The sequence below is a fragment of the Podarcis melisellensis genome, assembly GCF_964234715.1.
Source record: "Podarcis melisellensis genome assembly, chromosome: 2".
NCBI lineage: Eukaryota > Metazoa > Chordata > Lepidosauria > Squamata > Lacertidae > Podarcis > Podarcis melisellensis.
Window position 1 is genome coordinate 119326323 of NC_138529.1, and position 12401 is coordinate 119338723.

The 12401-nt window shown below is 46.3% G+C and overlaps 1 protein-coding gene across 1 annotated transcript; it reads right to left on the reverse strand.

Annotated features, from left to right (window-relative positions):
- Positions 1 to 2242: 2242 nt before the first annotated feature.
- LOC309365106 (neurotrophin receptor-interacting factor homolog) lies at positions 2243 to 10681 on the reverse strand. Its single transcript, XM_081903267.1, has 6 exons — positions 10534 to 10681; positions 6094 to 6580; positions 5359 to 5440; positions 4437 to 4519; positions 3623 to 3749; positions 2243 to 2502 (listed from the first exon to the last, which is right to left on the reverse strand). The coding sequence occupies exons 2-6, from the start codon at positions 6547 to 6549 to the stop codon at positions 2450 to 2452; spliced, it is 801 nt and encodes a 266-aa protein (XP_081759393.1). The 5' UTR covers positions 6550 to 6580; positions 10534 to 10681; the 3' UTR covers positions 2243 to 2449.
- Positions 10682 to 12401: the final 1720 nt, after the last annotated feature.

The window sequence follows — 12401 nt, forward strand, 5'->3', positions numbered from 1 at the left end:
ATTGGCTCCATGCCAAAGGCCAGGCGGAACAACTCTGTCTTACAGGCCCTGCGGAAAGAAATCAGATCCTGCAGGGTCCTGGTCTCATGAGGCAGAGTGTTCCACCAGCCGGAGCCAGAGTTGAAAAGGCCCTGGCTCTGGTTGAAGCCAATCTAACTTCCTTAGGGCCTGGGACCACTAGGGTGTTGTTATTTATGGACCTTGAGGCTCTCCGTGGGGCATACCAGGAGAGGCGGTCCCGTAGGTACGAGGGTCCTAGGCCATGAAGGGCTTTAAAGGTCAAAAGCAGCACCTTAAATCTGACCCTGTACTCCACCGGGAGCCAGTGCAGCTTGAAAAGCACTGGGTGAATATGCTCCCATGGCAGAGACCCCGTGAGGAGCCTCGCTGCAGCATTCTGCACCCGCTGGAGTTTCTGGGTCAACTTCAAGGGCAGCCCCGCGTAGAGCGAATTACAGTAGTCAAGCCTGGAGATGACCGTCACTGTGGCCAGGTCGGGGCGGGAAAGGTAAGGGACCAACTGCTTGATGCAGCGAAGGTGGAAAAATGTCGCCTTGGCTGTTGCTGTAACCTGCGCCTCCATGGAAAGGGAGGCGTCAAGGATTACACCCAAACTCTTAACGGAAGGCAATGGCACTAATTGGCCCCCCGCAAGTTAGTGGTAAAGCACTGCCTTGACATACAATAGAGTTCAATCTGTGTGGCCTTTAAACTTTAAAAGATCAGGTGGCTAAAGAGGGAAGATTTCAAGGTGGAGGGCAAGGGCACGCAGCTGGATCATCTCTCAAAGGAGAAGCCAAGGAGGAATCATGACCTGAGCACAGGTTTGATCTGGGGCTGTGTGCACTTCAGATACATTGAAAACACATTTTACCTCCACGAAAGAATTTTGGAAACTGCCGTTTGTTAAAGGTGCTGGGAATTGTAGCTTGGCAAGCTACAGTTCCCAGGATTTTTGCATTGGCAGAAATGACAGCTCGGTTAGAGCATGGTGCTGGTAACACCAAGGTTGCAGGATCAGTCCCCGTATGGGAGATCTGCAGATTCCTGCATCGCAGGGGGTTGGACTAGATGAGCCTCAAGGTCCCTTCTAGCTCTGTGATTCTATTATATGTAGGGTGTGTATGCAGACTGAGGGACACCTTTGGTTCCCAGCTCCTGATTTATTGACTGAGAGGACTGGACTGATCAGGTCAATTGGTTTTGGCCTTGCAATTTCTACGCTGGGTTACTGAAATCTGTTTAGAGGCCAGGCTCTCCATTTCTGCACAAGAACCGTGACCTGCAAGAAACCTCTTTAGAAGCAGCAAATTGCAGCCATGTCGATTCTCCCTTTGAAGCAATGCCCTGTCCTTGTATGAACTTACAAAAGACTTTATTTTTAATTCAATGTGGTTGTTTTGAGGACTGTGCTTGACAGCTCTGGAATCAGTCGTCGCACACTGGGTCAACATTTTCATCTACTGTGACCCCAGGGTCTCCTTCTGGTCCGACTCTATGAGCGTATATATGAAATTAAGATTTTGTTTTACTTTTTGCTTCAACGAGGTCTTAGAAATCTCTTTTTGCTTAAACCACTCCAAAAAATTAGAATCATCAGCAAAGTAAGGGGCAATGATTCTCTTGTTCACAAAACAATTTTACTCATACCATTTTTTTGGGGGGGGGGTCCATGAGCGATTGGAGGACTTAAATTATGAAGCTGTAGAGACCTAAGTAAAAAGTCCCTTTTCTCTGCCAGAGGCTCATTCTATGGCACTGGCTCTATAAAATTCTCTGGTGCTCTAAAGAATTCAGTGACATTTTAAAGGCTAGCAAATGTATTATTGGATAAACTTTCATAGGTTATCAAGAACAATGCATCTGATGACGTTTACTACATGTACTGCAGCTCCAAAAAGAGAGCTTATGCCACAACGAATCTGTGAACCTTGAGGGTGTTGAAGATAGAAGAAAAGCCCTTGGCAAATTTAAATCACAATTACAAAAAGTGGGGTAGTGCAGATGAGAACCAGTCTACAGAGCTTATATGTAGTACGGATGCGTCAACTGAAAGCCTCTCCCCAGCAGACAACCACACTCTGGATATGCTGATGACCTACAAGTAAAGTTCAATGTTTGTAGGTCTCACTATCCTGATCGACCCCCAGAGTGATTTTTCTTTGACTTTTAGGATGCGCTTTTCATGATTTCAAACCTGGCCACACAGACCCCACTCCCCCCAATTTAAAGTAAGTGACAGACCAAGTGAAAACAACTTTTATTTATCATCATTGTTCATTAGCATTTCATTTACATCTGTCCAACTTTCCCTTCAAGGAGCTTGAGGCAGCATTCATGGGTCTCCTTAGCCCAATGTTATTCATACAACAATCCTGAGAGGTAGCATAGGCTGAGATACAGCGACTGGGCTGAGGTCACCCAGGGAGTGTCGTAGCCGAGAGGTGATTTAATCCCTGGTCTCCCATGTCCAGTTAATATTCTTCCGCTTTATTCCACATTCTGGAAAATAGACATAAAAGCTGATACACACCTTGCCCAAAAATGGAAAGAAAAATTCTAACAAAAGAAGAATGGATTCAAAAACTTATGGAATACGCAGAAACAGTGAGACTTACCAGAAAAATAAGAAATCAAGATAACAAACTTTTTACAAAAGAAAGGAAATGGTTTACTGAATATTTCCAAACAAACTGTAAATAGATAATAACACTGGCAAGATTACTGAAATAACCTGCAGTTTTATAAGAGTATACATTTAAAGTAGATGAATAAATGATTAAGTTAAGTTAATTCGGAATATGCAGAAAAGATTAAAAAAACGCAGAAAGGAACCGGAGAAAGAAGGGGAAGGAAGTAGTTTCGAAATGTTAAAATCATTGTAAAATTATTGAAATGTACAAAACTGAAAATCATAAAGAAAAATTATATATATAAAAACAGAATCCCAGGTTATCTAGGTGGTGCTACTCAGCTACATGAGAATATTGTTGGTTCATCACATATAAAATTACCGTATTTTTCGTCCCATAGGAGGCACCTAGTTTTTTGGGGGGGAAATAAAGAAAAAAAATTCCCCTTTATTCCCCCCCCCCCAAAAGCAGGTTGGGGAAACCGAACCAGGTCGAGGAACAGCGGGATGGCGGCGCTGCGCCTCCCTGCTGTCCCCCGAGCTTGTGGGGCTGGCCGATGTCTGTCCAGCGCGAGGGGCGCTCTGCTTCAGGGCGCCCCGCCCACCGGGCGGCAGGCTGCTATCCGCAGCGTGGGGAGCCCTGCGGGGACCTCCTGCAGGGCTGCCTAGGCTGTGGATGTGTTCCCAAAGCGCCGGGCGCTCTGCTTTCAGGGCGCCCGATGCTCCGGGAAGCAGGCTGCTATCCGCAGCCTAGACTGCGGGAACTCCCGCAGGGCTGCCTAGGTTGCGGATGTGTTCCTGAAGCCTGGAGAGCGAGAGGGGTCGGTGCGCACCAACCCCTCTCGCTCTCCAAGCTTCAGCGAAAGCCTGCATTCGCCCCATAGGATGCACCCAGATTTCCCCTTCATTTTTGGAGGGGAAAAAGTGCGTCCTATAGGGCGAAAAATACGGTATGGTTTTCAAAAAAATATATACAGCATGGAGCCTCACCAAGCGAATCCATGATGCCACAGGTCTCCTCCATGACTTCCTTATGCAGAGCTCTCTGGTCAGCATCCAGCAGAGCCCACTCTTCCTCCGTGAAATTCACAGCCACATCTTCAAAGGTTGCTGGATTCTAAAAGGAAAAGGAAACAATTCCACCTCAGAGATCGCATATGGAATATCCATTACTCATCACTGGGTTGTTTTAATGGGACTGCCTTGCTGTGCATTCTGATTATGGGTGTTTATTTTAATGTTATACAGTGGTACCTCAGGTTACAGACGCTTCAGGTTACAGACACTTCAGGCTACAGACTCTGCTAACCCAGAAATATTACCTCGGGTTAAGAACTTTGCTTCAGGATGAGAACAGAAATCGTGCTCCGGCGGCGCGGGAAGCCCCATTAGCTAAAGTGGTGCTTCAGGTTAAGAACAGTTTCAGGTTAAGAACGACCTCTGGAATGAATTACTGGTAAGTTCTTAACCAGAGGTACCACTGTAATGGTACATTTTCATGGTGTGTTTTCATGGTGCGTGTTTTGATTTTTAATCTTTCCGTAACTACTTTTTGTTTGCCAGCTCTTTGGAATCCTATTTTAGCATGTTTTGAAAATCCATAAATAATTCTAGCTTTATCTGAAGGGCTTGTTAATAAGAGGTGGATGGTCATTATTGTCAGAATTTAAGCCTCCTTTGAGTCGCCTTCAAAGCCTTTGCTGGGGACAGATTTTAAAGAGGCAAAGCGGAAGAGAGATTCATCCAGGCCCAGGCAGGTGAGGGGACAGAGGCACCCTGGCTCCCCACTGATCTGCCCCCCTACCTGATCTTGTGCCACAGAAGCTGCATCCCCTCCACTGTGAAGAGCAGATGGTTGAGGAGGTCTTGCCAGCATCATCCTGTCACCTGTGAGAATCAAGGTTAGTGGGAAGACAGTTGAACTTGCTCCTCTCGGAGGTTAAGTGATGCATTCTTAAGTATACACAGGCCGTAGGGGGAAAAAACCAACTTATTTTATTCAAGTGTTTATAAACAGATGTGTTTACAGTTGTGCCCCGCAAGACGAACGCCTCGCAAGACGGAAAACCCGCTAGACGAAAGGGTTTTCTGTTTTGGAGGCGCTTCGCAAAACGAATTTCCCTATGGGCTTGCTTTGCAAGATGAAAAAGTCTTGCGAGTTCCTTCGGTTTTTACCCCCTTTCCCCCCTTTTCCTAAGCCGCCAAGCCGCTTATCAGCTGATCCGCTGATAAGCCGCTTAACAGCTGATCGCTAAAAGCGGCTAAACCGCTAATAGCGCTAATCCGCTAAGCTGTCAATGGGCTTGCTTCGCAAGACGAAAAAATCGCTATACGAAGAGCCTCACGGAATGAATTAATTTCGTCTTGCGAGGCACCACTGTATACCATTTTATATATCAGTTGTGTGAAAATGCGACTCTCCTCCTTTGGGCAAAATGTGCAGATCCCCATGCATAAAGTAGTGAATTGTTTTAAGCGAGGACATTTTTCATCTGTGGAAAAAACTGGCGACAAGTGTCTTCCCCCCCCCAAAAAAAAAACAATTAAAGGACCAACCGGATTTATTTTACACTCAACAGAAAGAGGCTAGTTTGAGATACATCCCATTAATATTTACCCAGGGGGTGGAAAATACTAGAGAGAAGTGTCATTCCAGAAGAGATTAAATGAGCCCAAAGCCTATTTCCAAGATCCATGAAATTGGGATAAATCCCATTAAATATTACCAAGTGGCCTCTCTCTGGTGTCCAATGCAGCCGTCTCTGCCTCTGAGCAATCAGTCTCCATTTCTGCAACCAAATCCTCTCTCTGAAACAATAATTATGATTGTGGCGATCATACAGGGCCCCCGGACTTTTGACAGTCTATTGACCCTGTGCCACCATTGCGATTGCTTTTTCCGCTGCCACCACCCCGTATCTCATGGGGACACGCAGAGTCCAGTCAGTTGTTAACATTAACAAATAATCAAGTTTATTTTTAAATGCAGGAACAAGCTTATGGTTACAGCTAATTTTTCTTGTCAGTTTCTTAATCTTAGTTCCTAATGACTTCAAACTGGTTATTCCCAACTATCTATCTGACTCCACCTAACAGTTCCTCTCACTCTCTCACAACACAACTCCACCAACCCACACCTAATCTTCCCTCTTCCTTCTTCAACTCCCAAACCTCAACTGACTTTCAAAACCTCCCACTCTAACTTTTACTCCTCCCCTTGCATTCTCACTGGCCAATCACATCACACACTCATTTAACCCTTTCCTTATGACCCACCTAGGAGGCAAACGCCACAATGATTCAAAACACAAAATGGGAAGAAGGATTAGAAAAGGAATGACAGGGGGCTGGGGAAACTTCCTTAGATGCTTTCCAAAAGAGAATGGGCAATTAGTAGCGACTTTTGGGATACCCTCCCTCAGATTCCAAAACTTTTGGGACTATCTAAATGAAACTCTCACCTGCTGTCCTGCCTGCTGCTTCTCCTCTGCTTGGCTCAGGAGGTAACCTTCCACCAGGGCCATCGCCTGGGAACTAGTCTCCGCTCCGCATTCTTTCACCCAGGTCTCCATCTCCGGTGGAAGGACGCTCATGAACTGCTTCAGGATCAGCAGGTCCAGGATCTCCTTCTTTGTGTGTTGCTCTGGCTTCAGCCACCGATGGCAAATGTGGTAGAGTCGGTTGCAAATCTCTCGGGGCCCCTGGGCATCTTGGTAGTGGAAATTCCTGAACTGCTGGCGATGTAGATCTGAGCTGTGGGCACGTTGCTCACTCAGGACTTTCTGCAGCGAGGTTCTCCAGGATGCCCAACCGCTCCCAATCTTGGTGGCATTGCGGCCTCTTCCTGCTTCCTTGGCCATCTGCGCTCCAAGGAAACCTCCAAGAGGTCTAAGGGAACTCCTTCGTTCTTCCGCCATTGTGTGTCCTAACAAGAGGTGCTACCAAATGCTACAAAGTCAAGACGTTGCTCTGTTAGAAGACTGCTACAGTCTCACTAGCAACCAGGGCTGGGTTATAATGGTACAATATTATTATTATTATTATTATTATTATTATTATTATTATTATTATATAATTCAATAGTGCTCCTGGAAGAAAAGTTGATGCAAAATTTGCAGGCCAACTTCTATGTCAGCTTTTCTCAAAATGTTGGCCAAGAACCACTTCAATAATAATAATAATAATAATAATAATAATAATAATAATAATAATTTATTTATATCCTGCCCTCCCCAGCCAAAGCCGGGCTCAGAGCAGCGTCAGGCTTCTTCCAGGTGGACCTCAGGGTCACTTCATTCTCCCTCCTCACCTTGCGAGACAAGCAGACCTCAGCCCTGTAACACCAGAGGGGTCAGCCTAGCTCTGTCATGGAATTCTACTCAATATTGATCCAGAGCAGATTCCAATGTATAGTTGCAGAGTAAAAACTTAAAACACGTTGCAGGATTCCAAAAAAATAGACCAGAGGCAACTGATATTTCATCCAGCAGAGCTTTACTGCTCCTGAAGGCAAATAAGCATAATGGTCACAAATCCAATACATTCAGGATTGGCACTGTCCAGAAGAAATCCAGTTGCAACAGACTTAAACTTACAATAACTTAAAATAAGACTAAACTTTCACACTAAGCATACTATCTACAGACCACACCAGAAGGAAGAGAGACAGAAAGTGAAACCCAGGCTCCTTCTGGCCTCTTTTTATAGTCAGCAAGACCTTGAAGAAGAGATAACAGAACCAGTTTAAGCAAGCTGTAGTCATACCTCGGGTTACACGCTTCAGGTTGCGTTTTTTTGGGTTACGGACCCACCAAAACCCGGAAGTACTGGAACGGGTTACTTCCAGGTTTCGGGGGTGGCGCATGCGCTGAATCTCAACCTGTTCATGTGCAGACGCACCGTTGCGGGTTGCAAATGTGCATCCCGCATGGATCACATTCGCAACCCGAGCGTCCACTGTACTCAGCTTCTCTGAAGGAATAACCCAAACATCAGGAACCTTCTGCTTGTTTTTTTTCACACAGAGAAGCTTCCGGAACCCTCTTTCTGCACTAAGAAATGCAAAGTGACATGTTCCTCCCTGCCTTAAAAGGTAAAGGTAAAGGGACCCCTGACCATTAGGTCCAGTCGTGGCCGACTCTGGGGTTGTGGCGCTCATCTCGCTTTACAGGCCGAGGGAGCCGGCGTACAGCTTCCGGGTCATGTGGCCAGCATGACTAAGCCGCTTCTGGCGAACCAGAGCAGTGCACAGAAACACCGTTTACCTTCCCGCTGGAGCAGTACCTATTTATCTACTTGCACTTTGATGTGCTTTCGAACTGCTAGGTTGGCAGGAGCAGGGACCGAGCAATGGGAGCTCACCCCGTTGCGGGGATTCGAACCGCCGACCTTCTGATCGGCAAGTCCTAGGCTCTGTGGTTTAACCCACAGCGCCACCCGCGTCCCTTCCTCCCTGCCTTACTGTGTTTTAAAACAATGTGAGCGTAGTCAACGGTTGTGACTGAGAAGTGAGTTGCTTGATCACAAGCCAATGGTAAGAAATCCCTTGGGTCCTAATGAGTTGCCATTTCAGTGATGATTCAGTGTACATTTAATCCCAACAAACACAAGGTGGCTTTCCTGTATTTCTCAAAATACCTGTACACAATCATTATATGTAGATTCATCACTGCCAGCCCCCCCCCCCAAAAGGCAAATAAAAAATGCTGGAAGGAGGCTTATAAATGTTTCCTGTTGTGATAATTCACTGTACAATGAAATTATAGACCAATTTTGTACATGTCCACTCAGAAGTACAGTTATACCTTGGAAGTCGAACCGAATCCGTTCTGTTTGACTTCCAAAACTTTCAGAAACCGAAGTGCGGCTTCCAATTGGCTGCAGGAAGCTCCTAAAGCCAATCGGAAGCTGCAGAAGCCCCGTCAGACGTTCGGCTTCCAAAAACAGTTCACAAACTGGAACATTCATTTTTGGGCTTGTGGTGTTCAGGAGCCAAAACGTTCGAGAACTAAGCTGTTCTAAAACCAAGGTATGACTGTACATCTCCTTTTGTTTTTGGGCCTTACTCCCAAATAAATTAATATGCAGACAGGATTACAGTAATCAGGTCACATTAAGATTGGTTGAAACTGTATGGATCTGCAAGTGGGGCAGAAAAATGTGGCTCTTTATAGTACAAAAATATATTGGTCTGGTTAAAGGAAGCAAAACCTAAAGCCTTTAGCAGCCATCTTATTCCTTTTTCTATTACTTCAGAGAAGCCGTGTGATGTAAGTGAGGCTGAACCTCAGTGATTAGACCAAGGCAATCAGTGCGAAAAAACCAATAATGTAAGCTTAAAAAGTGAAACAGCAGGGACTCAATGAGTATTTTTGGTGCTATTTCTCAAGGGGGAGTAGGATGTAGCAATCTAAGCTTGAGGGTGGTGCTTAATTTCTTGGGCATTGTTTATCTTCCACAGCTCCAGGAGTCTGTTTTTAATTTTCAAATATTCAGTTCAATTTTTAATTCTTCTATCCATGGCTTCCAGATTTTTGACTAAAGGGAGGGATTTGTGCACTGTGTTAAATTGGACTACTGCAATGCGCTCTACGTGGGGCTACCTTTGAAGGTGACCCGGAAACTACAACTAATCCAGAATGCCGCAGCTAGACTGGTGACTGGGAGCGGCTGCCGAAACCATATAACACCGCTTTTGAAAGACCTACATTGGCTCCCAATACGTTTCTGAGCACAATTCAAAGTGTTGGTGCTGACCTTTAAAGCCCTAAACGGCCTCGGTCCAGTATACCTGAAGGAGCGTCTCCACCCACATCGTTCTACCTGGACACTGAGGTCCAGCACCAAGGGCCTTCTGGCGATTCCCTCACTGCGAGAAGCCAAGTTACAGGGAACCAGGCAGAGGGCCTTCTCGGTAGTGGCACCCTACCTGTGGAACGCCCTCCCACCAGATGTCAAAGAGAACAACAACTACCAGACTTTTAGAAGACATCTGAAGGTGGCCCTGTTTAGGGAGGCTTTTAATGTTTGATGTAGTACAGTATTATAAAAAAATTTTGGAAGCCGCCCAGAGTGGCTGGGGAAGCCCAGCCAGATGGGCGGGGTATAAATAATAAATTATTATTATTATTATTATTATTATTATTATTATTATTATTATTATTATTATTATTATTATAAAAGGGCCAAGGACAGCTTGAGGGCACAGAATATGGCCACTGTAGCCCAAGATGAGGTTAATCCTAAAGGGCAGAAATGGCCAATCAAACCACTGGCCCATCTTGCTCAGTAGTGTCCACTTGTGACTGGTAGCATCTCTCTAAGGCTTCAGACAGTAGACGTAAAAGGTGCAGTAAAAGAAATGGTCATCACCAACCAACCTCCCTTCCCTTCCTATGCTAGTAACCATCCAGCTTTTCCCCATAACAGGGGAATCTGTGAATTATGGTTCTTTGCAGGTTGGGGTGGGGGCTCCCTCCATTACTTCTCCTCCCCCATTACAACCACTTGATTCTTCTGATTACTAAGCCTCCAATAGTTCTCAGTATTCAGTCTGAAATGATCCTCTCCGTCTCACAGGCATCGCACTTCTGAATGGGCACATGCGTGTCCTCCAGACCCCTTTGTGAAGCCGCTGCCTGATTAATGGGGAGGGGCCACTAAACCTAATCAAAGCTCAATTGGAGATACCCTTGCACCGAGATCAACTTTAAATCCTCCCCTCCCTGCAATATTTCAAAACGCATCTCCTCTGCCTTTGCACAGAGGGAGAGAAAAACGTTGCTTCCTTGGTTGGGGGGCATCCTGGATGGATCAGGTCCCCTTTGCACCCTCTCCTTCCTGCAGCCCTGGGACTCCCCTTCGCCCAAATGCACAAAATAAAAGGGGGAACAGCAACTCACCGGCTCCCAGAAGGGTCCCCCCAATGCAGCGCTGGGAGAGACAAAGACCACGTTCCTCCCCCCGGGGAAAAGCCAAGCAGGAAGGGGCTTTGAAGGGAGGGGCTTTCTCTCCTGGAGGACTCTGCAACCCCCCTATCTCCCGCCCTATTCCCTTCCGCTCTAGGAATCCAGTTCGGTTCGCTTTAACCCTTACAAAGCCAAAAAGGCGAGAGGGGCAGGAGGTGGGGTGGCTGCTCTTTGCAGGCAGAAGTTCCGGGTTCAATCCGTGGCAGTTTCCCAATTATGTAGCAGGAAACCGCCCCCCCAATCATTCAGTTTGTACAAACTTCACACACACTCACACTACATACGCTACACTTCTGTTATAAATTCAAAGAAAATCAACCATACATCGGATTTGCACTGTTCTACTTTTATTTTACTCCATGAAGGAAGACAAAATGGGGAAGGTTTGATACAGGCCAGGCCAGCACATCCACAGGAGCCCTGCCCAGTTGCTATGCCAACCCTGATGGTCCTAGGCAGAAGACAATCAAGATCACAAAGAACTTGCATATGGGAGTGGATTCAGCATGGACTGGAACAAAGGACAATGATCAGATCTTCCCTCAGGGGGCAGGAAACTGCGACTACCTTTTGTCTTCTGAAAAATGACTCATGAGGAGGGGGGGAGAAGGGAACCAGCCAGGTGACAGGACACTCAAGTTACCACCACAACTCCTCCCTCAACCCCTCCTTTCTGCAATGTATGCATGATGTTTCTGGGGGTGGGCTTGACCTAGAGGATGGGAATTTCAAAAGTTTTTATAAGGCCTTGCACACCATTTTTCTGTGTCTTTCCTCTCTCCTGCAAGTGAGGGGAACACCCTGTTGCAACAGTTCAATAAAGGCCAAGCCTACAGGCTGCTGTTTTGCTCCAAGTTATCCTGGTTGGTGTCTTTGTTTTTGTCCAAGGGAGCCCTCGGATTTTTCCGGTAACATTATGAAAAGCCAGGGGGCAAGTCCTGGGGAAGACCAAAGGGCAAGATCACCTCCTTATGCGCCTGTCCATGAAGGAGGCAAGGAGGAGCCACCCCCTGAACAAAGAAGGGTGTTTTGAACAGGGTTCTGGGCACGCGCGAAACAAATTCACACCGCATGTTATCCTTGCAAAAGGATCCTGGGAGCAGTAGTTCTTTAGAGGCGCTGTTGGGAATTGTGCCTCTTGTGAGATGGAAGCTACAGTTCGCATAATTTTGAAAAATTTGGTTGGGTGGGGATGCCCTTTAAAGGCATTGATGCGCGCAAAATTCTGTGCGACTGCCATAAAACTTAGGGAACAAGCTGTACTACCAAAAGGTTTTAAATGACAATTTTAGGTTATATTTTGGTGATCAAGATTTAATATATATTTTTAACTGCAACTATATCTGTATTGTCTCTGTGATACCCAATTGCAATTCAATGTATTCCTCTTGTGTTTTGTGATTTTCCTGATATTGCAAGTGAGCCGGAACTGGTCTGTGACCGTAATAATAAAATCCATTCATTCATTGATGCGCTCCAGGGTCTCAAACTTCCGATTCCTAGACCTATAGGACTGGGCTGGTTAAAGCATGCCATAGGATTTCTGGGCTTGGTTGCCTACTTCCAACTCAGAGGCCGGGCGCCCCATTTCAGCGCAGGGACCCTGGTCCGCCAGACTCCTCTTTAGGCCTTGCAAACACCAGCCCTGCTGGCTCTTATCTAAGCACCAACCCACACTTGCTCCCTTGCTGTTGGCCATCTCTGCGGCACTGCCTTATTTTTGCCCTGCAACCGTCTCCACAACGCCCCCCGCGCCCCATTTTTTTTTGGGGGGGGTTGTGCTTAGTTCGATTTTTCCGCCT